Genomic DNA, 23,514 nt, shown 5'->3' on the forward strand with positions numbered 1-23,514 from the left:
ATAGCGAAGGTATCCTAATATCTCTAGCATGGTTTTTAGATCCGGTTTGGTGGCCGGTCTGATTTAAGATCCGGGTTTTAGGTGTTGATCGGGTTATTAGGTCGTCCGGTTTAATTTTTTTTTTAAAAAAATTAAAACAACATCGTTTTAATAAAAAAAAAGTCAACGGGTTACAACCGGGTTTTTGACCGGGTCGCCGGGTTAGCCTAGTCACATCGAGTTTTTTCTTTCCCTGTTTTTTCTGCAACTCGGCCCGATTCTAGCATCGGGTCGGGTCAGGTTTTAAAACTATAATTTCTAGTATATATTAGAATCAAAAGTGTTTATAGGTTGAATCCAGTGATCTTAATTAACAAATTAGGAATCAATGAATCTTGCAAACCCAAGTAAAAACTAATTCATCCAAAATAACATTAATATATATTAATAATGATAGGATTAGTGTCTCAACGACGATCATTATATTACTAATAATAGAATTAGTATACAATTATTTTTTATAAATAGAGTTAATATCAAAGTTAACTGATGAATAATTGAATATCATAAACATTTGATCCAACCCTCTTTAATATTTTGAATGGTTCAACGCCTTGCATCTACAATTTTTTATTAGTTTTAGGATATCGTTTAAGTCTCTAACATTAAATGCATTGTGATGTTTATATAAATCAACCAAAGTTATATTGGGCATTATTTACTTGAATTTATTTTGTAACCCCAACATACAAATCATGAATTCAATGTGTAAAATACCAAGCTAACTCATGTATTTTTGCTATTTCTTACTATTGTTTTTTTTTTCCACGAGAGAGAGACAATGATGTTCGACTATTGGTTTAGATAGATTTTAGGTGGGTTTGAAACATTAGTGAATTGAGTTTCATAATTTGTTATAATTTATTTTTTATAGGGTTATCTTGATCCCATAACCCAGATTTGATAAGTTAACACTGGTTGAATCAATTCATTTTTTAGTTGAATTTTATTTTCAATTTCATCCTTCAACATTAGATTGATTGAGAACTTGATTTAATTTATTTATTTATTTATGTGCTTTCTATAGGATTATCAGGATCTCGTAACTTGGGCATCAAATTTGGTAGGTTAACTTGAGTTGATCTAGTATATTTTTATTTAAATGTTTTTAAAAAATAGTCATCATTGAGTCAAACTATATTTTTTTCGGTCATCTCGGTTGTCTTTAAACCTGCAAAGTCGATCAGGTCGCACTAAGTCAATCTCCATGTAGTTAAAAAAAACTTCTATACTATAAAACATATTAACAACACTTGAATATTTTTTACGTCTAAAATAAAATTTGATTTGACCCACACTGTAGCGCAGACAATAATCAAACAGGGGTAATTTATGATGAATATGCATAAGATGGTTATTGTTGAAATTCTTATCATCATTAGGTTACCTTATTTGGAAAATATTTATAGACTCGACTACATTATAAATGTTGATAATCTAAACTTGAATGAATAGTAGATGCTCTTGAATAGTTCTAAGAGCATCATTTAAGGTCAAGTCTATGATAGAGATATACTTAGAATTAGACAATGATTATTATGTAAATGTATGAAACACTGACTTGAAGATATAATTGAGATCATAATAATTTTTACAAGTAAAACCTAATAACAAAATAAAGCCAATTCTATTTTTTTTTTTAAGATTAATCAATACCAAAATAGACCATGAAGATTATAAGTACATAATGTTTAACATCTAAGTGTAAATGATTAATTAAGCAAAAAGTCATAATTTCTTACAAGTTTAGACAAGCTTCATAGTTAATAAAAAAAGGCCAATTATTAAATATAAATGACAAAGTTGGGTGATGGGAAAACAAACAACGAGCAAGAAGAAATGTAAGATTTTTTTTTAAAAAAATCTATGTAAAAAGATAATATTGAATAATAAGTGCAATACTAGAAAAATAAAAATCAACTAATCAAAATTCCGAGCAATTTGTCAACTAAAATGCTTAAGGTGAAGATGAGACCATGGATCATGAAATTTAGGTTATTCATTACTATTGCTATTTTATTATTATTGGTGTTGTGGTGTTTGTTGTTTTAGTTATTATCACCCATGCTATTTTTGAAGTTGTTATTTACTTCTTTTAATTGTTATTTTTGCTATATTTTACTATTACTTTTCTAGGCGAGAGAGACAATGATGTTTGATTATTGGTATAGATCAATTTTAGGTGGGTTTGAAGTATAAGTGAATTGAGTTTTATAATTTATTTTAACTTATTTTTTTAGGATTATCCTGATCTCATAACTCATATTTAATAAGTTAACACGGGTTGATTCAACTTATTTTTTTAGTTGAATTTTATTTTAAATTTCATATTTTAACATTAGATTGATTGAGAATCGAGTTTAATTTTTTTCATTTGTTTTCTATAGAGTTATCAGGATCTTATAACCCGGACATTAAATTTGACAAGTTAACCCGAGTTGATCTAATATGTTTTCATTTAAATATTTTTTTAAAAGTAGTCATCATTGAGTTGAGCTATATTTTTATCGGTACTCCGGGTTGTCTTTGGACCTGCAAAGTCGATTAGGTCACATTAGATTAATCTCCTTGTAGTTAAGAAAATAATTTATGCTAAAAAACACATTAACAGTATTTGAATATTTTTTTTATGTCCAAAATAAAATTTAATTTGACCCACAACGTAGAATGATCTAGTATGTAGGTAATCTATTATTACAAGTGTAGGGTTCGTGACTATTCAGGTGCAAGGAACCTTGCTCATGAGACATGACAAAAATCAAACTAATATGAGGCGATCTAGACCCAACTAGATCATTGGTCCACATTATACTTTGGGTAAAAAAAAAATTTTAATGTAAAAAAATATCTAAGTAATGTTTTTTTTAGTAGAAAATTTTATTAAACCGTATTAGGATTGACCCGATGTGACCCGATCAACTTGACAGGTCTAAAGATAACTTAGATGATTAGTAAAAATATAATCTGACTCAAAATAAATATTCAATATGAGATTGTTTTATATATATCAAGACAATTCGGGTCAACCTGAGTCAATAAACCAATTCTTATGTTGGGTTATACCATGATAACCTTATAAAAATCAAATCAAAATAAATTATGAACCGTAAATTTCAATAAACCTAATGTTAAATAATTAAATTGAAAAAAATAAATTAAAAGAAAAAAAAATAAAAAAATGATCTAAGTCAACCCGGGTTAACCTGTCAAACTCGCGGCCCGGGTTATAAGACTAGGATAAACCAATAGAAAGCAAATTGTAACAAATTGTTAAGTTAAATTCTCAATCAACCCAGTGTTGAAAGATGAAATTGAAAAAAAAAAGTTGATTAAAAAAAAAACACAAAAAACAACTTGAATCAACCTAATTAACTTGCTAAATCCATGACCCGTGTCATGAAATGAGAATAATATCATAAAAAAATTAAACAAATTAAAAAGCCTAATTCTCAATCAACCCAATATTGAATGATAAAATTGAAAGAAAAAAAAATCGAGCTATTACACATCAAACTTGCAATCCGGGTCATAAGATTAGAATATATTCATAAAAAACAAATTGAAAAAAAATAATGATGTCCAATTCTCAATAAACTTAATGTTAAGGGATATAATTGAAAAAAACCCAAAAAACATAAAAAAAAATTATTTAAATAAATAGTATTTTGTAAGGAGATGTGTAGCAAATTCCCCTTCTTTTTAGTATTTCTTTTGTTAATAATTGTTAATTAATAAATTCCTAAACCCACCTCAACAAATTAAATTAAGACATCAATGTTTTTTTTATATATTAATTTTATTTTAACTATAACATTAAAATTTTACATTCAATAAAAAATTATTTTCACATATTCCTTTCAAAATCCAACCCTAAATAGTAATTTACTTTGCTTCTGATTAATTTTTGTTTGAATGTAATAAAAAATATTTAGATTATAGAAAATTATCGGGTTTTGTTATTAAATCTGACCTAACAGATCAACTTTGAAATCTTTTAATTCGACTTCTTGTGTAATTACAATTTAAAATTAAATCATGAAGAAATTATCCCAACATGAACCAATTAACTTGGCCAGTACAAAGGTAATTCAACAAATTGATAAAAAAACTTCTTTTTGTTTTTTTTTTATTATTTCAAACTTTTTATACTTGGTATCTAAAAAAACACTTAAATAATACAATACAATAGAAATAAAAGATTTATTGTATGCTTTATATCAAATTTTGGATTAGAATCGGAGAAGCAAATGATTTTTAATTAGGTCGGCATTTGACCATAGAATTAGACTACTTAATAACACTTCTGAATGCATCCATTCCTATCTTCATTTTTTTTTTTCAAAAAATAATATGTAATTGTAATGTGAGTGAATGTTTGACAATATTTTATTGGGAGTTTTTAAAATATATATTTTTTTGTTTTAAATTATTAGCATTTATTTTAGATTTTTTAATATATTAATATCATTTTTTTTAAAATAAAAAAATATTATTTTAATATATTTTTAAAAAACTCTTTAATTAATAACAACTTTTCCACGCGAGACAAATTTCATGCTTCTATTCAACAAAAATAAAAATAAAATGTAAAGAGCCATGGTCCCACGTATCTCCATCAGGACCATTGTTACAATGTGCTCCAAGTAGCACCCAATCACACCCCTTTATTTTACAAATGGAAAATTCTCAATTTTATTTCCTATTTCTCGCTTTCTCCTTTCTCAAACAAACCCTTGCTTTCGTGTAAAATCTCTAGAAACCCAACTCACCGATTCACAACCGATCCAACTCACAATGGAAAACCAAGGGGAAACTCAGCAACCGCATCTCGTCCTCTCTCACAAGCTATTCCTCTTGACTCACCCAGACGTCCAAGACATCGAGAAGGTCCGCTTGAAGGAGGAGGTTTTGACCACTATCAAATCCGACGGTAATTACTCGCCGAGTCTCAGATCAGTGATTAATTACTGTGCTGAATATAACCTAAATCGTTTAATTTCTTGTTTTTTGTTTTGTAGATATGGTTCCGTTGTATGAAACCCTAGTGGCGGAGTCATTGCTGGAGAAAGATCAGAGTCTTTTGGATTCGATGCGAGCTAAGAATGAAGACGAGCTTAAGAAGCTCGATGAGAAGTGAGTTTTAAGGGGTTTGTTTTTTTGGACCTGTTTCTAGCTTTATAAGGTTCAATATATTTTAATTTTGAATCCTAGTAGCTTAGTGTGCTCTTTTTTAATTATTTGGATTAAGGTGAAATCAGTGGAGCTCATTATTAAATAGAAAAAATCTGGGAACCAATTTAACAAGCTTAACTGTTTTTTTTTGTGGTGCTAAACTATTATTTTTTTTATTCATTAGTATCAATTATTTAAAATTTGTTCTTTATTGAACTGTTGATTGATGTGGAGATCGAAGTGAGGTATGTTTTTGTGTTTTGCTTTTGAATATGAGTAAAAATGAGTATAGGGAAACATGAATTTGCATTGTAACATGGATGTTCTATGATTATGTTCTGTTTTGATTTCATGTTTCCTTCTTTTTTGTTGAATCATTTTTGGGGCTTATCAAACTACTGATATCACTAGCTAGTATTGTTCTTAGGTTTAGGAAACATCCACAATTGAGGAGTACATGATGTTGCTGGAAGTTGCTAGCTTAAGAAAAGTAATTGGTTTTAGATTCATAGCTGTATTTGCGAGGCAATAATGTTGTTTAAAAGTTTGGTTGGGGTGGATTGGCTGGCTTGTTGTGAAAGGGTTAATGAAAGAGGCGTGCAAAAATGGCGGAGCATATATGTGGGAGTTTTGGTGAGTGTGGGTTGAAAATTCAAGAGGTTAGATAAACTCTTGTAGATATCGGGAACTTGTTGCTGTGATGGGATTTGTTGGTTCAAAGCCTTCTGATTGTTTTATGTTAATATTTGCACTGTACATCTCAGTTTGTGATTAAATGATGTATGCCCAACCAAGGGGAAAATAAACTTGATTTTGAGATTTAGAAGATGCTTTAAAGGGAGCCATATCAATGATTACGTGAGACCCTTTAACCATTAAGAAGGTATGCCTTTTATTGTAAGAGGTTGACTTAGGCTTAGACATGCATAGGATGTAGCTCTCAGCCTGATTGTGCATAGCAAGGGATGCCAGATGAAAAAAAAAAAAAAAAAGAATGAATGAAATGAACAAGCAGATAAACAAATAAAATATTTATAAATGTTTTTGGTTTGGGATTTAGAAATTTTTTTTTTGAGGTAAGCATGTCACCTGCTGTGTGCTGTGAGTTCATTAAATACATGTTTCTCCTGGAAAATTTATTTATTCAAACAATGCGAAATCAGATTTATGCTTATTTTGCAAGAGTTTCTTTTTAACTTCCATTCCACTCTTGGTATGGGGTTTCCAAGTAAATGTAGGAATGTTATGCTTTCTTAATTTCTTAAACCAGAAGCAAGTTTATAAACACATATGCGCTCCCTTTTGTCTAATACTAGTTTGGCAGCTGAATACATCTTTGTATATGCGAGGAATAAACATGACATGGTTTAAATACTAGCTTGGGGATGACAAATTTAAATATAATTCTGAATATTTTAGACTGGCTCAAAATTGGTGGATTTTTTTTATTAAACGAAAACACAGAGGGAATTGAATGAATACGAATAGTTGTTTTTTGGCTCAACTATTTAACTTTTTTTTCCCAACTAATTTAGATTTTGGTCCCTAATTTGACTGTTGATGGACGTGGAGATTAAAGTAAACTGTATTTTTCTCTGAAATGATGAATATGAGCAGAAATGGATACGGGAAAACTTGAATTTGAATTCTAATATGTTTCTCTTAATTTTCCTAGTTATATTATGCATGTATAATTTGTGTTCATTACAACACCTATCACCTGTTACAGTTTGTTCTTAATTTAGCATGTGTTTCACAGTCGAGGAGAATATAAATGTAACTTTAATTTGGTGAACTGAAGAAGAGTTAATTATTCTTGATTTGGTGGGTGCATTTGGGATGTAAATGTACTGTTTTCAAAAGCTTGGTCTGAATGAATTGGGTGGCTTATCATGGATGGGCTTATGAAATAGGTGTGCACATTGGAGTTTGGAAAGGATTTGGCATCTTTAGCATGCAATTTTGCTGAGGGATAAAAATCCAAGAGGTGAAACTAAAGATAGGATTGCAACTTGATGATGTGATGGGATTAGTTGGTTGTTTTTTGTATTTTATTTGTTTGTCGTGCAATTCAATTAGGTTTGAAGTTGGTTAGGATGTACTCACTTGATTTAGTGTGCATAATTTGCTTATCTTTCTGCTCAAGTAAATCATGTCTAGAAACTTGAAAGGGGAAAATAGACTTGAGTGTTAGATTTTGAAGTTGCTCTTAAGGGAATCATGATTGTGAGAGATCCTGCAGCCAATGGAGGCATGCTTTATGAGGTTTACTTTGATTTAGACTTGATTAAGATTGTAAGTTCCCAGCTTTATTTTTATTTTTTTAATTATTTTAATCTTGAGCTGACTCAACTTGATTGTGTGTGTATATTTCTGTTTATCACAGATGAAATGATGAGAAAAAATATATGGAATGCTACATGTATTTGAAAAGTAATGGAGTTTGATTATTTGAACATAGTCTAGAGATGAAGGCAAAAATGATTGTAAGGTAGCTACAACCTTGGGCTCCTCCACTACCTGTAAGCTTACGGCTCCTCCACTACTTGTAAGCTTATGGTTTCATATTCTATTATGACGGGTAGTGGGGTCTTGAGCTAAGCCTTGGAAATCTTAACGCCTTAATGCCTTTCAAATCTTCCCAGCCATTAGCTTACTTGACGCGGCACATAGTGTGGATAAAAACTAGGGTTCTTAAGCTCTAAGGTTACAATCCTAACATGATAGAGGAATAGAGAAAATCTCTGATATTTTATAAAAAGTATGAATAATCTGAATCTGAATGTTCTCAACATAAACTAGACATCCCTATTTATATTAGTTTAAGACCTAAAATCTTTTATAAGAAAAGGATTTCTAATTAAAACTTACTTAACTTACATAATCCATCTAGCATTATGATTCCTAACTAGAATATATTAATTAAATTGAAAATCCTAATCTAAATAAGACTTGGAAGTCACTGTGCGAGATTGTCTTTATTTACTGCCTTCCCAATCTGTGATCATCATGAAATTTTTTCCCGGTAGAAAACAGGGCTTCCAGAATCTTCTGCTCGATTCAATGGCTGAATTAAAAATTATGCTTGATTTACCAAACTGCATCTTAGACTTTTCTTAAACTCTAAACCTAAAAATCTTTTGATGAAATAATGCAATAAACATTATTAGGCCAAGAATATTGAAGAATGTCCCCACATCACTGCTAAAGTGTTGGTTAGGATTTAGAAGATGCTTGTGAAGAGGTCATTATTGTCTTCTGTCTGTTAATTAGATACGGTAAAGTTTTGAAATATTTATTTAGTCAAATGATCAATTGCTTTAGTGCCGGTGATGGATCTTATTACAGAAGGATTTGGGACCTTTTCTTTAGAATCTAAGCCATAGAGTCTCAAAGATGGGACACCCTCATGGTTCAGTTGGTCAGGTTGAACTACAAGTACTGTCTTCTACTTTATGTAGGTTATTCAGATTTGAAATGTGTAGAGTGCTTGGTTACTGGTTTTCTTCTAATATGGTCAGTTCTGGTTGTTTTATAGGATTGCTGACGCTGAAGAAAATTTAGGTGAAAGTGAAGTTCGAGAAGCTCATTTAGCTAAATCCTTGTTCTACATTCGGATTGGTGACAAGGTGATTAATGGTTACTTATGATATTGTAATGGTTGTTTGCTTCATATATTTCCTTTTTGGTGATATCTTACTCACACACTATCCCCCTTTGAACCAGGAGAAAGCATTGGAACAACTCAAGGTGACAGAAGGCAAAACAGTTGCCGTTGGGCAAAGGATGGACTTGGTGTTCTATACTTTACAGCTTGCATTTTTCTACATGGATTTTGATCTCATTTCCAAGAGCATTGACAAAGCAAAGAAGTAAGTACAGACATAAATTCTTTAATTGCATTTTGCACTGATTCTGCTTTCTCAAAATCATTGAAGATGTGTTTTTCATTTACAAGTGCTTGTGTTTTAATGGCAGCTTGTTTGAAGAGGGAGGTGACTGGGAAAGGAAGAACCGCTTAAAGGTTTATGAAGGCTTGTATTGCATGTCCTCTCGAAATTTCAAGAAGGCAGCTGACTTATTTTTAGATTCTATCTCAACCTTCACTACATATGAACTTTTCCCATATGATACCTTCATATTTTATACTGTCCTTACAAGCATCATATCACTGGATAGAGTTTCTTTGAAGCAAAAGGTATCTATGGTTATGATTTGGTTTTCTGTCGTATAATTTCCTATCTGATTATGCCTCAGTGTTTCTAATTCTATTTGAATTTTGGCAGGTGGTAGATGCTCCTGAGATCTTGACAGTGATTGGGAAAATCCCATATCTTTCAGAGTTTTTGAACTCATTGTATGATTGTCAATATAAATCATTTTTCTCAGCATTTGGTAAGTAGATATCCGCATGCATCACAACATGTATGAATATATTTTACACATTTCTTGTTTCTGTCACTGTCACTCCCTCTGCAAATAAGTATGTCTATCATGTAGCCTTTCCCCCCCCATTATGTCATATGAGGTAAGAGTGTACCCTGGTAATGGAAACAGTCTGTCCCTTGGTAATGGAAACAGTTTTATTCCTTTTTCTTCAATTTTATTTGCAGCTGGCCTGACCGAGCAAATTAAACTGGACCGTTATTTGCATCCACACTTCCGATATTACATGAGGGAGGTCAGAACTGTTGTCTATTCCCAGTTCTTGGAATCCTACAAGAGTGTTACCATTGAAGCAATGGCTAAGGCTTTCGGGGTGACAGTGGATTTTATTGATCTGTGAGTGGCTGAATTTCATGCTCCTTAACTAGAGTTTTCCAGTTGTGTTACATGGAAGTTTGTATTGAATTAAACTTTTCTGTGCCTGCAGGGAACTATCACGTTTCATTGCAGCAGGGAAGCTTCACTGCAAGATTGATAAGGTTGCAGGTGTTCTTGAAACCAACCGCCCTGATGCGAAGAACGCTCTCTACCAAGCAACTATCAAGCAAGGAGACTTCTTATTGAACCGGATCCAGAAGCTGTCTCGCGTGATTGATCTTTGAAGTAGGTAGACATTTTGTTGTGATTCAGAAATGATTCTGAAACTTGAGAATCCCAGAGAAAGATGGAGCATGTTGATTTTTTTTTTCATCATTTGATCAATGTGATACTAGTTAAAATGCTCCTTATTTGTTTATTTGCCCAGGTATTGTTAAGAATCTGAGCATGATCACGGGTGTCAGTTTTTATTTTCTGAATTGAATTCCTTTTCAGATGCTTATTTTGACCGTCGGAGTTATCAATCCAAGCGGCCTGAGCTGCCGCCTCCTCTAATAATGAATACCAGCGAATCTTTTTCCAAAGTGGGCCTATAAGTAGCTTGGCATGAAAGTTGATGGTCATTGTCAATGGAACATGATTCCATCGATGAAGACACATGAATTAACTAGGCTGCTCCTGTTTTTGTGTTCTACTCGTCGACTAAACAGTTTTCTTTGGCGTATGGACCTAAACTTGAGGCTAAATCAAGCTTCTTATTGCTTGCAAAAGGATGAGTGTCGGGAGGGAGATATGTTTCTTTAAGAACACTCATCACTCAACTTCACCAGCATGCATTGGTTTTGGAAGGGTTAGACGGTAATTGTCGATCCTCTGTCGCTGCTCGCTCAATAAAGAAAGTGGTTAGAGCACTTTCAAACATGAAGCTTCATGTTTTACGATGTTCCGACTGGTCTCCACTTCTCCATTATGGATGTAAGCTTTGGCTTTCGATCTCTTGGAATGGAACGAGACGAGGATACCTTTTCTAACCAAATCAATTGATGGCCACAAATACTAGGGAGTTCATGGTCCATTTAGGACGAGCATGTCGTCTGCTGTATATTCGGATAGCTCTCCGAAGGACAATGGTCCCCGAGCATATGTATAAAAATGTACGTATCACCATGGCGTGGATTGTAACAGGCTATCAGCATAGCAAAAGGGCATTACAGGCATCATCAAGTGCTAATATTTTTTTTTTCTGGTCTTAGGTTCGAGCTCTGTGGTTGTTCATATGATGACCACTGAAGGCTTACATGATTGTTAATTTCAGAGCCCGAAGAATTAGTTAAGGTACACGCAAGCTGGCTCGAACACCCACATTAAACTAAAAAAAAAAAAAAACTAATATTGTACAGCGGACAGAAACAATTAGAAAACGAATAACTAATTTTTCGGGGAGACATCTAAAAACTTAAAAAGACAGAGAAGTGACTTTGCTTGCTAGACGTGCTGCTGTAGGAGCAACTTTGCTTTTAATTTATAACCAAAATTTCAGTCCTTTTGTTTTGAAAAGCATGGATGTGATTACATTTCTTAGAGAGTTAATTAAAATGATTTTTTAAGCTAAAATTTAACTAAAAAATAAGAAGCTTGGTTGTGTATGCTCTTGTTAGTTTAGTGGTTAAAAACATTTATTTTAATTTTTAATTTTATGAATTTATTATATCATGTTTGGAACCAAATGATAAATAATTTGAATTCATGTATTTAAAAGAGATTGAATTGAATTGAATTAAATTCATTTTAGTTTTTATATTAACCTCTTCATCTTTATTTTATTTTCTTGAAAATAGAGATAAGGGGATAAATATTTTAAAAAAACTAGTTTAAATATTAATTTTTTATTCATAATTCACCTCTTATTTATTTTTATATTATTTTTAAAAATCAAATCTTATTTAAAATTTAACTATTAATTGCAAGTTAGGAACAAAATCTAAATAATCAAACCCAACAAAAATATTACCCAGAGTCGCCAATAATAACAAAGATACAGTTGTCTTTTTTCTTTTCCATATCCCCCACACGAAAGACAACACAATTCACAAGCGTAGTCATAGAACGTTCCTTCCGTTAAATCACCTCCTTCTCTCTCTGTCTCTCTGCACCATCACTCTTTGGTTCCTCAGCTACAACCTTAAATACACGTCACGTTCTCTAATAGCTTAGTATCACATCCATTCTTGTAACCACTTAACCCGGGAAAACTCAGACTCAGGAATCTGCCTTTTTTTCCACTCAGACAGTAAAATTGAAAGATATTGTTGTTGCTCCATGCCACTATGCCTCCTCTTATAGATTTTAAAGACATTCAAGATAAGCTCTCTACTCAGTTTAGACCATGGCAACGCTCTTTTCAGTTCTGGGTTCGTGCTGCTGATATCTACACTGGCTATAAGGTTCCTCTCTCGTCTTTATCTTGATATTGTTGCATGCATGTGGATTTAAGTGGGTTAATCTGAACGTTTAATTGGATTTGGTCGATGGGCTTTGTGTAGGTGTTTCAACTGAGAGTGAGTTTGGTGAAGGATGTGGAAAAGCAGGAGGCAATGTGGGAAAGACAGCATGAGTTTGCTGCTGACAAGATTTATGCTATGTGTTCTGATCTTGGTGGGTTCTTTCTCAAGGTAATTTTCCTTCTTGTAACTCTACTGTGTAGGGTTCTTTTGCTTTTGTGAACCTTTTGAACTTGAATCATGTACTGGAATTAGTCTAATTCCAATTAATTTTTGACCTTTTTGCTTCCTTTCTACACAATTATCTTATCACTTGTCTCTACTCATTATGTTTTGTCTTGCTTTTTTATTAGTTTTGTTATTTTTGGATCAGGGGTTTGATAGGTTCGTTTTTCTGCTGTAGAAATTGGTTTAGGAACTGTTTGAATCAATCCGTTATGTTCTTCTTTATCTTTTCCTTGTTAGTAAGCCTTTTTCTTTTTGGTTTATTTTTGTAGTCCATTTTGATTATTGGGTGTTAATGATGTTTTATGCTGTTTTGGTTTGACAAAGCTGCTCTTTACTATAAGCCTTTTCAAATTAATTTACTGGACTTGAATTAGGTTGCCCAAGTCATTGGGAAGCCTGACTTGGCTCCAGCAGCATGGGTGAGAAGGCTTGTAACTTTGTGTGATAGAGCTCCGGCTACTCCATTTGATACTGTTAAGCTTGTGCTGGAGAAAGAGTTAGGTCGAAGCATTGAGGACATTTTTGAAAGATTTGATGTGGAACCTCTTGGTTCTGCTTCAATTGCACAGGTAATGCATTTCATATAAAATCTCTGCCTGGCTAGAAGTGTAGATGTTTCATGCTACTCATTTTTTATTCATCAAGGCATTACCTGGAATCTTGAAGTTGCTGTTAATAAACATTGGGATATAAGTTGCTTTTGAGCTTCAACTGTGGTTTTGAAGTTGAAGAGTTGGTTACTTCAGAATGGATGGCAGCTTACTGTATCATGTGTATCTGACATGTTTTCCCTGCCAAATTAGGTTCATCGGGCAAGATTGAAAGGTGGCAAGAGTGATATTGTTGTCAAGGTATGGATTCTTGGATGCTAACTTCTAATCTCTGTAATGCCTGCAAGATTATAACTTCAAGTGTATTATAGGTCCAACATCCTGGAGTTCAGGATCTGATGATGACAGACATCTATAACCTTCAAGCGTTTGCTTTATACATGCAAAAGACAGATATCAAATTTGATCTGTACTCTGTGACAAAGGAAATGGAGAAACAGGTGCCCATTATTTTTGTATTACAATTCTTGTAGATTATGGTAGTACTCTTACCTTTCTGTTTTTTATGGTTAGATATTGTTTCAATTGGTAAAGTTGAAGTTTTGGATTCCAAGTTAAGATTCTGGATTACTACTAGTAGCACGAGAAAAATGCCCATCACTGTCAATGAAACATATTGTATAACAGATCAAGTATCTAGCAAATTAGAGTGAAATGTTTATTCTTCAACCACTAAGCATTAGTTATCTTAATCAACATTTTGTGAACAAGTAATATCAGACTATTAAGCCCAAGGAGATGGAGTTTCTCAAATTCATATTTTGTGTGTTTTATCTAATTCTTCACTATCTACATTCTTCCAAAACAAAGAATCACCGTAGTTGATCAAGTCCATATCAAAATCTGCTCATTTTACAGCTATCTTAATCTTTTGACTCAGTCAACTAATCATCTTCACTGTTCTTCATAGCTTGCTGAAATGGTATTTAAAGTTTGTAATGCCGATAAAATCTTTCATTTTTAATGAGTCATCTGATTTTTCCTGTTTTGGTTGGGCCTTTGCAAATTTTTTTTCTTGCTTTGAAGATTTTTTTTCGAGTCTTTCTTTGAAGAGTTGGTAACAATATAATTATTTTACCTTTAAGAACAAGCAGATTACTTTCAAATTTTGAAATGAATTATGTTTCATTTTTATTTTGTGAATTGTGGGTTTGTATTTTAACCAAGAGACTGTTGGTTTTTCTTGCTTCTTAACATTTTTAAGTTAAATGTTGTTTCTTTATTTGTTTGTTTGACTTTCATAAACCGAGGTTTGTGGCTGCCTCTGCAGTTATACGATTTAAACCTTGTGCTGATGGAATTTACTCCAGAAACTGTGAAGTGCTTAAATATTTAGATTCTTTCTGCATGGCTACAATTCTAATAAAATACTCCCAGTAATATTTCTTTGTTCATCTATCCCATTCAAGATTGGATATGAATTTGATTTCAAGAGGGAGGCTAATGCTATGGAAAGAATCCGGCAATTTCTGTACGAGAATAATAAAGCAAGTCCGGTTATAGTGCCACGAGTGCTGAAGGATATGGTCAGCAGGTATGTCTGTCCTACAAAATTTATGAGGTGCTTTGCTTCATTGGTTACCCCGTGTCAAGTTGCATAAAAAAATTAAAGCAGTGAGATGCATTCTTTCTATTTCATTTATATTGGCTACATTGTAAACAGTTTTATTTTGGACACACAAACTATTTAAATGTGCTCTTCTTGTAGCAGTTGCAGAATTCCCTCCTACTTATTTTTTCATTTAAGGGATGGAACTGGTGGTTTAGTCAAAGGTCCCAAACTGAGAGCAATATCCTGGTGGGTCAGAGATACTAGGAACATAGATAAATTGTCATGCTGTAGTCGGAGTAGTGAAAATGAGATTGAACACAATGAACAAGGAGAATAGACTTATGGTGTCAAAGTTAGATACCACATAAGTTGTGGGACCGCTTCATGTGATGAGAAGAAATTACAGTGATCACATTTTTACTGATTGGATGACAATCTCTCTGTAGATTGACCCAATTAGCAACGACACTAATCTAATGATCTTTGTGGTTCATGCTTGGGGCCATTCAAATAGTTACTCCACTTTACTCGATCATATGCTGTACCTTCATTCATATGCTGTACCTCCTCTTTTTGCCCTAAACACTGAAAATTGTCAGGCTGCTTGTTTTGTGGTGTTTGTTTGTTACTTTTTTGCTCTATTTCATTGCTCATATAACATCAGGCAGGAACCTTTCAGTGATCAATGTCTTTCTATTTATGCAGGAGGGCCTTAATGATGGAATACATTGATGGGACCCCGATTTTGAATCTTGGTGATGAAATAGCCAAAAGAGGAATTAATCCTGGTGGTAAGATTGCAGCGGCAGCAAAGCAGTAAGCCCCTAGATCATCCCAGAGAGTATGGAGTCCTTCTGCACAAATTTTTTGTTTCTGGTTTTTCTTTTAAAGGGGCTTCTCGCCTGAAATTATGACTTAAGCTTTCTTGAAATCATTTTGTTGGTACACAATTTGTCATTGTACTTCCTAACAAATCAATGTGTATTTTTTTTTGTCGCTTTACAATTTCATAAATTGCAGTCTTCCCCTAACAAATAAGAAAAGCATGACACACCTTTTAAAATTTTTGTAAGTGCAGGAACATACTTAAAAGTTTGACACTAGCATATGGACAAATGATACTGAAGAGTGGTTTCTTCCACGCAGATCCCCATCCAGGAAATATATTGATTTGTAAAGGTTCCAAGGCAAGTAGGCAACTAGCTTTTGTTTCTTTGTGCTCTGCTTTATATTCCTTGAATTTTGGTGTGCGATCTTTTATATTATATGCTATTGATTGGTATGCTATTAATTGGTTGTAATGGTGCTTATAGTTCTCTTTCCAGTAGTTACCTAAAGTTGTTCATGAAATGATCTAAACAAGATGTAGACTATCTGTAAAATAATTGATTTCTGTGAATTTAATGTTCAGCTCTGAACCTTATTGGTATGCCACTTTCACCTCAAGTTAGGTTGCCTTGCTAGACTACGGGCAGGTGAAGGATCTCCCGGATAAGTTGAGGCTTGGATATGCAAATTTGGTACTTGCTATTGCTGATTGTGACCCAATCAGAGCAGCAGAAAGCTACAGGTATGCTTGTAATTACCATCTATTCGAAAATTATCAATTATTTTCCAAGATAAGAGGAGAAACTAGGGCCAGAATTGATGTGCTACTGGGTGCATATTAGTATATGGATTAGTAATGGGTTCTAAAGGACTGATGATGAGCAGGGGATATTATTTGGTGATTCTAATGCTTGCCTAGTTGTTTTCTATATTTCATTCGTCCATTGTTGGTAGCATTTTAGAAGTTCATTTTGCGATCAATTCAGTTCACACGATCTAGGATACAATTAAAAAGTTTAGCAAATACCTTTGGATTGATTTTATGTTTCAACCATAGTAAATTCTTGTACTGCTATGTATATTTTGTTCATATTTTGTTGTTTATCCTGTTCTAGGGACCTCGGCATAGATACCTCAAGCAAATGCGAGAATGAACTGCAGGAATTGTTTAGGTTGGCAGAAACAATGTTTGACACAAAACTGCCACCTGGAGTGGCAATGTTGCAACCTTTCGCAGAGGATTCTTCCATCAAAAAGGTCTCTGTTGAGGTAAGTGGTAGTTATAATAGAAGATGAATTAATCTATGCAGTGCCGTGCTGGTAGTTGGATGGTATCCAAATTTTCCACTGGAGAACAGAATAAAAAACTACTGTCAGTTTCATTTCCTCGTTGTTTCTCAAGGTTTTTTTGTTCCATTTGATTGTCAGTTGTTTCTTAGCAATATGGTGTCTGGTGCTGTTGTTCCAGTAATGAACAACATAAAGTGTTAATTAGCATCATGAACTTGAAGAGTGCGATTGAACCTGGAACTGTAGTTATCATTCGGTTTCCAGGGTGGTCTGGACCAGTGAACCAGTCACATGGCCCCTTTGGTCGTTCAGTATTTTATTGAACCACCTGAGGAAAGGAATTAGGCTGTAAACAAGCTGAATTTAATTTGAACCCGTGAAATTGGTGATTCTGCTTCATTGCTGGATGTGTTCTCTGTGTCTTATAACCAATCTTGGGAAATTAGAAAAAGATAAGGATTGAGTTCGATAACCTTGCTTGGGAACTTGAGCAAGAAAATGAACAAGGACAATCATGCTACTGCAATTTTTATTCATCATAAGATTCTGTGTTTTGGATATGCAGGCTTTCCCAGAGGAACTATTTTCTGTTCTTCGCACAGTGCATCTTTTGAGAGGTCTTAGTGTGGGTCTTGGTATCAACTACTCGTGTGCAGAACAATGGAGACCCATTGCAGAAGAAGCATTGTATCTTGCTGGAAGATTAAAAGGTGACTTTCTAAATCGCAGCTGAATTCATAAACACCATATAACAGAAGTTATTCATCCTTCATTTTATCATTTCAGATACAGATCTCAAGACTAAGCATCGCAAACAACGTTTTTTCAGGAGATTACTTCAAAGTGAGTGACTTGGCTATTGATGAATTAAGCATTTGCATCCATATGAGTTCATTGACAATGAATGGTTAGGTTTTCTGATTGCTTATCACACGCCATTGTTCTTTTGTAGTTGTTATTCACAAGTCCTTATATGGCACTTGTTTCCACCATGTACAATTTATAGAAATTTTATAATGATTTCATGTCAGACGTGATATTTAATGATTATCTGTGCACAACAGTTCTCTTCCGCGCTTCATTGATCCCTAGAGTTGTTTGGGTTTGGCATAAGTTGAACTTGCGACCCCCATGACAGTTTGTATCTCATTTTGTTTTTTTTTTTTTTTTTTTGAAGTTATATTTCATCTTTTCAGTCAAGTTCTTTCCAAAATATGCTCAAAGATCCCGAATTACAAATGCTGGGATTGGTACCGAATGTATGAATGGTTGCCTCATGTCATGGTAACTGTTCATAGCAAGTTCATGACTGGTTCAATTTGATTTCCCCCCCTAACAGCAGAGTATTTCAACTTCCTCTATCCTTTTAGTTTGTAGATTCCTTGTTGATTTTTTCTTGACAAGATTCTCAAAATTTCCCCAAAATTATCTCTCAAACTCCATCCAAAACTTCTTCACACCTAATTGAAAAACCTGAAACTGAATCAAGAAATCTTTGAGCTGGATGTGAAAGTATTTCTTCAAATCCCCTGATTCCCATTACAACTCTTTCAAGAGGAAACCACTTAATGAAACAATGCCAACATGAGAAGTCTCTTCTACTTTCATCCTAAACTGCTCTTAACTGGAGAGTAAAATCTACGGTTCATATCCACTGATTCAGGGAGACATGAAAGAAAAAGTAGATTGATGTTATAAAACTACGGTAGGAGAGAGTTCAGAGCATGATAAGGAAATTATGTATGGATCACTGGCTTTGGGAATTAACCAGTAAACCATTCTATTTATTCTTGGGGTTGATCCAGTGATAATTATTTAGATTACCTCGATCTTGTGTCCATAGATAATTCTGGACTAGTCCCGAACATTTCAATTGACTGTCGAAAAAAGCCCCGAATCGCACATGTTTTAGTGGCTAAACACCAAATATGAGCAAGTTGACATAGCAGATCTGAGCAGGCCAGCAGCCAGCAAGATTTTATGCCTATTACTGTTAACGGCGTTGTTATTTATTTATCAGTCTGGGAAGCCATGGCTAAGAATTTCAGTCTCCCTCTCCTATTGCTAAACTCTTGATAAGGTATGGTTTGGTAGCCCTCTTGATTACTCTAATTTGGGAGTCTATTGTTGCTATTTGACACTTAGAGTTAGAAAAACTTGATGTCAAGATTGCATTCTACATAAAGAATTGGATGATTACGAGGATGGTTAACAAAAAAGATGAATCTAGATGATGTTTGTACTTAACTAAAAAAAAAACACTAAAAGGGCATATGAACATTTTAGCATGTAGAATGCTAAACCTGTTGGTACTCTCTTTGCTGCTCATTTCAAGTTGCATGTCATCTACTATATGTAATCAGATGAGGATATGGAATACATGTCTTATGTTCTATATTCTAATATATTGGATGTCTACCATGGAGGCAAAGTACTTAGCAGTGATTGAAGCAATCAAATAAACTATTTGGTTAGGGATCATATGTTTCTTGAAAGGATGAAGCACATTGATATCAAGTGTCATTTTATTCATGATAGTGTTAATTTGGGTGATATTATTGTGAAGAGAATCGGTACTGGAATAATCCATCTAATACATTGATATAAAAGTGCATGTTTAGTAATGTGATTGCGGTTGATTTTTAAAGTGTTTTTCGTGCTGAAATACATTAAAATAATATTTTTTAATTTTTTTAAAATTATTTTTAAGATCAGCACATCAAAACGATCCAAAACATACAAAAAATTTAATTAAATAAATTTAATTTTTTAAAAACACGGGTAGAACCGCGTTTTCAAACACAATTATGTCACTTCCATTTAACAAACTCAAAAGTTGTTTGTACTTGCTTTCTATAACCATCAACAACATGACTTTGTTGTAAAGGGCTTGGTGGAAAAGCTGGAGAGTTTTGGATATTAAAAGAATTTTAGTCAAAGTGGAGATTTGTTATGATATGATATGATGTGAATTTTAATTATAATTGTAGAAGGACTTGATATAATTATTATTTGGCTTAGGATTGGCTGTGGGTAGGAATGGAAACCTTGTAGGATTAGGATTTGTGACAAATCCCTTACCCATTAAGGACAAGACATGTTCCCTATATACATGTGATTCTCTTTACTGTTTCAAATTGTATCCTCTTATGAGTTATTGTGTGTTACGAGGATTGAGTGTACTTGGAATTCACTGTGTTGTGTGGTTATTTCTTTCTATTTAATGTGATATTATGTGTATGTGTGGTTCCCAACCACAATATTACAGGCTTCATATTCAATAAATCTGGGCTTCACAGGGCACAGTGTTTTCAAATTCTCTATTCCATAATTTTTAAATATAATCTAACTCGGCTTTACACGAGATAAATTAAAAATCATGGATCAAATAAATTAACCCAGGTTAACATGGTCAATTTATATTTTTTAAATGACATAATTTTTTTTATAATCTATGTTTATATGGATTATTTTTTAAGTTTTGAAAGTTCAGATTTTTTTTATATTATATCTATATGAATTGTTTTTTAAGTTTTTGAATGTGAGATAATTATACTATATTATACTTCATACCTCATATTTATTTTTTTATAACTTATATTTATATGTATTATTTCAAAACTTTTTTATATGAAATTTTAAAATTTTAAATATAATTTTTTTTTATTTTTCTAAATTGACCCGAACTCCTGGATCATGTTAAGCGCATGCTGGGTATGCTATAGGTTTTTGTTAGTCAAAGAAGAAAAGGGAAGGGACTTTATATGCTTGGGCTGGCCTATGTAAAACAATAATGTTATTTATTTCAAAATATCAATTTCTCTGGTTAAACAAACAAAGTTAGTTGGGTTAATAGTGTGGAACAAAAATCTCTCCGAAGCGCCCAGCCCAGCCCAGCCCAAGAGAATATTCAATAATCAGAAGAGCGTCAAGTACGGTTCCCGCCCTTATGGAATGAATTAAGGCGCCAAATGTCAAAGAAGGGGTCCACCCACCCAAGAAGCCTCTTATCTTTCATTTCGTCTTTTCTCAAAACCAGATCCTATCTTTATTTTCACTCTCTAAAAGAGATTGTTGTTTTGAGACAGTGTGTGTGTGTGTGTCAAAGGAAAGGAGGATGTTTGGGAGAGTAAGGGCTTCTTCTTCTTCACCAGACAGCTTGGAGAGACCATCTTCCAAGATCCTCAAAGACGACACTCTCTCTATCTACGGTACTCTCTCTCTTGGATAAAATCATGTGCTCTTTTATTTTGTTTTAATTAGGTTTAAGCCCTGAACTTGAGAAGCAAATTATGGGTTTTGCAGATTATGATAAATGAGGATGTGGGTCAAATGAATTTCTTAAGAATTTTTTTCACAATTAACAGTGCAGTGCCCAAAACCTTCAGTCTTTAATTAAATGTTTGATAATCAGCCTTTATACAAGTAGCGTTGTAAACGAGCAAGGCGGCCCTTCCCTTTTCGATCCAATAACTGGCTTGACCTGGCACGGTTATTCCCAAATGGTGAAGATATCCCACTGCTTGTAGAAATATGAAATGGAGTAGCCTTGCAAGTTGTAATTGTGGGAACCGCTTCTCGTAATTGGTCAAATAGTGATTGTGAGATGGTTATTTTTTAGTCATTTATAGGATAAAATTTGGGTCTTTATTTTTTGTTTAAGATTTAACTTTCATGCTAGTACCGTGGGCGAGGGAGGATCGTTTTTGTTCTTTGCAGACAATAAAGGGCAAACTTTGTGAATTTTGCTGTATAATAAGGTTCTTTGATTGGGCTGTTTGTTGCCTTCATAGGAGTAATAGAATTCGTTGTGGCAACTGCTTTGCGCTAATTCTCCTTTAGTTGAAAAATAAATAAATGTATGTATGTATGTATGCATGTATGTAGTAGTGCTTTATAAAGTTAGTGTTCCATCCAAGGTCCTTTCCTCTTTGGCGTCTTTGTGTTTACAAGATGACATGATGTTGAATAAAATGCCAAGGTTGCTGAATTATCTGTTTTTTGATGCAGAGGCTACATTAATGAAGCTTAAACTAGGTTCCCAGCGTGATCAAAGTTCACCCTTTGAGGAGACTGTGGAAATGGAAAGTGAGAGTAGCACTACAAGTGCTTCAAGTTTCGTGGAGTCCAATAATACCTCAACAACTGCCTTGAAAAGCTTACAGCATGTTATAACCTCACCCGATGAGGAGGTGATGACAATAGATTCAGATAGTTCTTCTGCCAGTGATCAGTTAAGTTTTAGTGCTATGCAATCTACAGGTGACTCAAAAGATCAGCGGAGTAGGAATGTTTCAGTGCTTTATCTTTTTTCCAAATATAATTATTCTCGACAAGCATTAACCCCTTCTGGAGAGGCAATGCTGATAGCAAGCAATTGTTCTGCGAGTACTTATGCTAGTTCTAGCAACTCTCAATCTCTGGGCATCTCAAAAGAGCAATCTGAACATGAATGTCTTAGTTCCTCTTCTGCTTGTCAGATGTAGGATTTATATTCACATCTATGCCTTTCTTTCCTTATTTTATCTTTCATTGGGAGATCCCTAGACGGGTAAAAACAAGGGGTTGCAACCTGATTGATCACTCAACTGTATCTTGATTTGATTCTTTTTTGTTTCACCAAGTTTTTTCAGTGTTTATGGAATTAGTGTATCATTCTTGGAAGACAGTGGCAGCTTATCAAGTTTTTCTTCATTTAAATGCAATAAAAATTTCCATAGAACTAGTTTGCTGCAGGGGTTGGATTCACTTCATTACAACAATTTACATTTTGTGGCAGCTTTCATAAATGGATGGACATTATGCTACTCTTAAGATTCTCTACCTGGAAACATTAGGATGACCTTGTTATTGGTGGATGTAAAAAAAATGGAGAATTTTCAATCATAAATCTACGTTGATTATACAAAGAGCAGATATCAGAATTCCATTATCAATATTACTGGCACTGAAAGTAATATAAATTGGAACATAAAAAACTTGATGAAATTGCAGAGTGAAGCGCTGCATGCTTACCCTGAGGGCAATACTTGTGCAGGTAGATTGGTAATTTTGGTGTCTGTGTAGGTGCACATGTATTTAGTTTATAGAGGTTCATGAATTTTGGTTGGTGTCTTTGTTAAATAATCAACAGGGTACATGGGAGTTGTAGGCAGGTTTTTTTTTTTTTTTACCTCGAGGCCAATACTAGTGCAAATAGATTGGTAATTTTGGCTTTAGAAGTAACAAAGAAAGAGACACAAGAGAGGAGATAAACTACAAAAACACTCCACGCGGTTTATATACACTAGTTGGTAAACAATTAATAAACCGATCAATGAAATTATTATAAATAGAAATCACTCATTGGATCATGCGCTATGAGGTTAGAAAACCTACTATGATGAGATGACTTTCAAAAGGTTGAATTGAGGTGGTTGGTGGTGGAGAACGGTGGTCGGTTTTGCTAGAAAAATTGCAATAAAAGTCTCTTTGGCGGGATGAGTGATCATACAATAACTAAGTCAATAAATGAGGAATATGAGTCTAA

General features: G+C 33.6%; 3 protein-coding genes across 3 annotated transcripts; all 3 read left to right on the forward strand.

The window, feature by feature from the left end:
* Positions 1-4,724: 4,724 nt before the first annotated feature.
* Positions 4,725-10,477, forward strand: LOC7454687 (26S proteasome non-ATPase regulatory subunit 6 homolog). The gene is made up of 8 exons (XM_024586860.2): positions 4,725-4,969; positions 5,058-5,172; positions 8,750-8,840; positions 8,938-9,083; positions 9,190-9,409; positions 9,498-9,606; positions 9,825-9,993; positions 10,085-10,477. The coding sequence occupies exons 1-8, from the start codon at positions 4,834-4,836 to the stop codon at positions 10,257-10,259; spliced, it is 1,161 nt and encodes a 386-aa protein (XP_024442628.1). The 5' UTR covers positions 4,725-4,833; the 3' UTR covers positions 10,260-10,477.
* A 1,549-nt stretch (positions 10,478-12,026) lies between these two features.
* LOC7463099 (uncharacterized) lies at positions 12,027-18,066 on the forward strand. Its single transcript, XM_006374492.3, has 12 exons — positions 12,027-12,419; positions 12,519-12,647; positions 13,079-13,273; positions 13,508-13,555; positions 13,627-13,755; positions 14,725-14,849; positions 15,573-15,683; positions 15,946-16,054; positions 16,319-16,437; positions 16,811-16,964; positions 17,551-17,695; positions 17,772-18,066. The coding sequence occupies exons 1-12, from the start codon at positions 12,303-12,305 to the stop codon at positions 17,834-17,836; spliced, it is 1,446 nt and encodes a 481-aa protein (XP_006374554.1). The 5' UTR covers positions 12,027-12,302; the 3' UTR covers positions 17,837-18,066.
* A 2,729-nt stretch (positions 18,067-20,795) lies between these two features.
* LOC7463100 (uncharacterized) lies at positions 20,796-22,649 on the forward strand. The gene is made up of 2 exons (XM_002321642.4): positions 20,796-21,196; positions 21,996-22,649. The coding sequence occupies exons 1-2, from the start codon at positions 21,103-21,105 to the stop codon at positions 22,469-22,471; spliced, it is 570 nt and encodes a 189-aa protein (XP_002321678.1). The 5' UTR covers positions 20,796-21,102; the 3' UTR covers positions 22,472-22,649.
* The last annotated feature ends 865 nt before the right edge of the window (positions 22,650-23,514 follow it).

This window comes from Populus trichocarpa, chromosome 15, assembly GCF_000002775.5.
Source record: "Populus trichocarpa isolate Nisqually-1 chromosome 15, P.trichocarpa_v4.1, whole genome shotgun sequence".
Lineage (NCBI taxonomy): Eukaryota > Viridiplantae > Streptophyta > Magnoliopsida > Malpighiales > Salicaceae > Populus > Populus trichocarpa.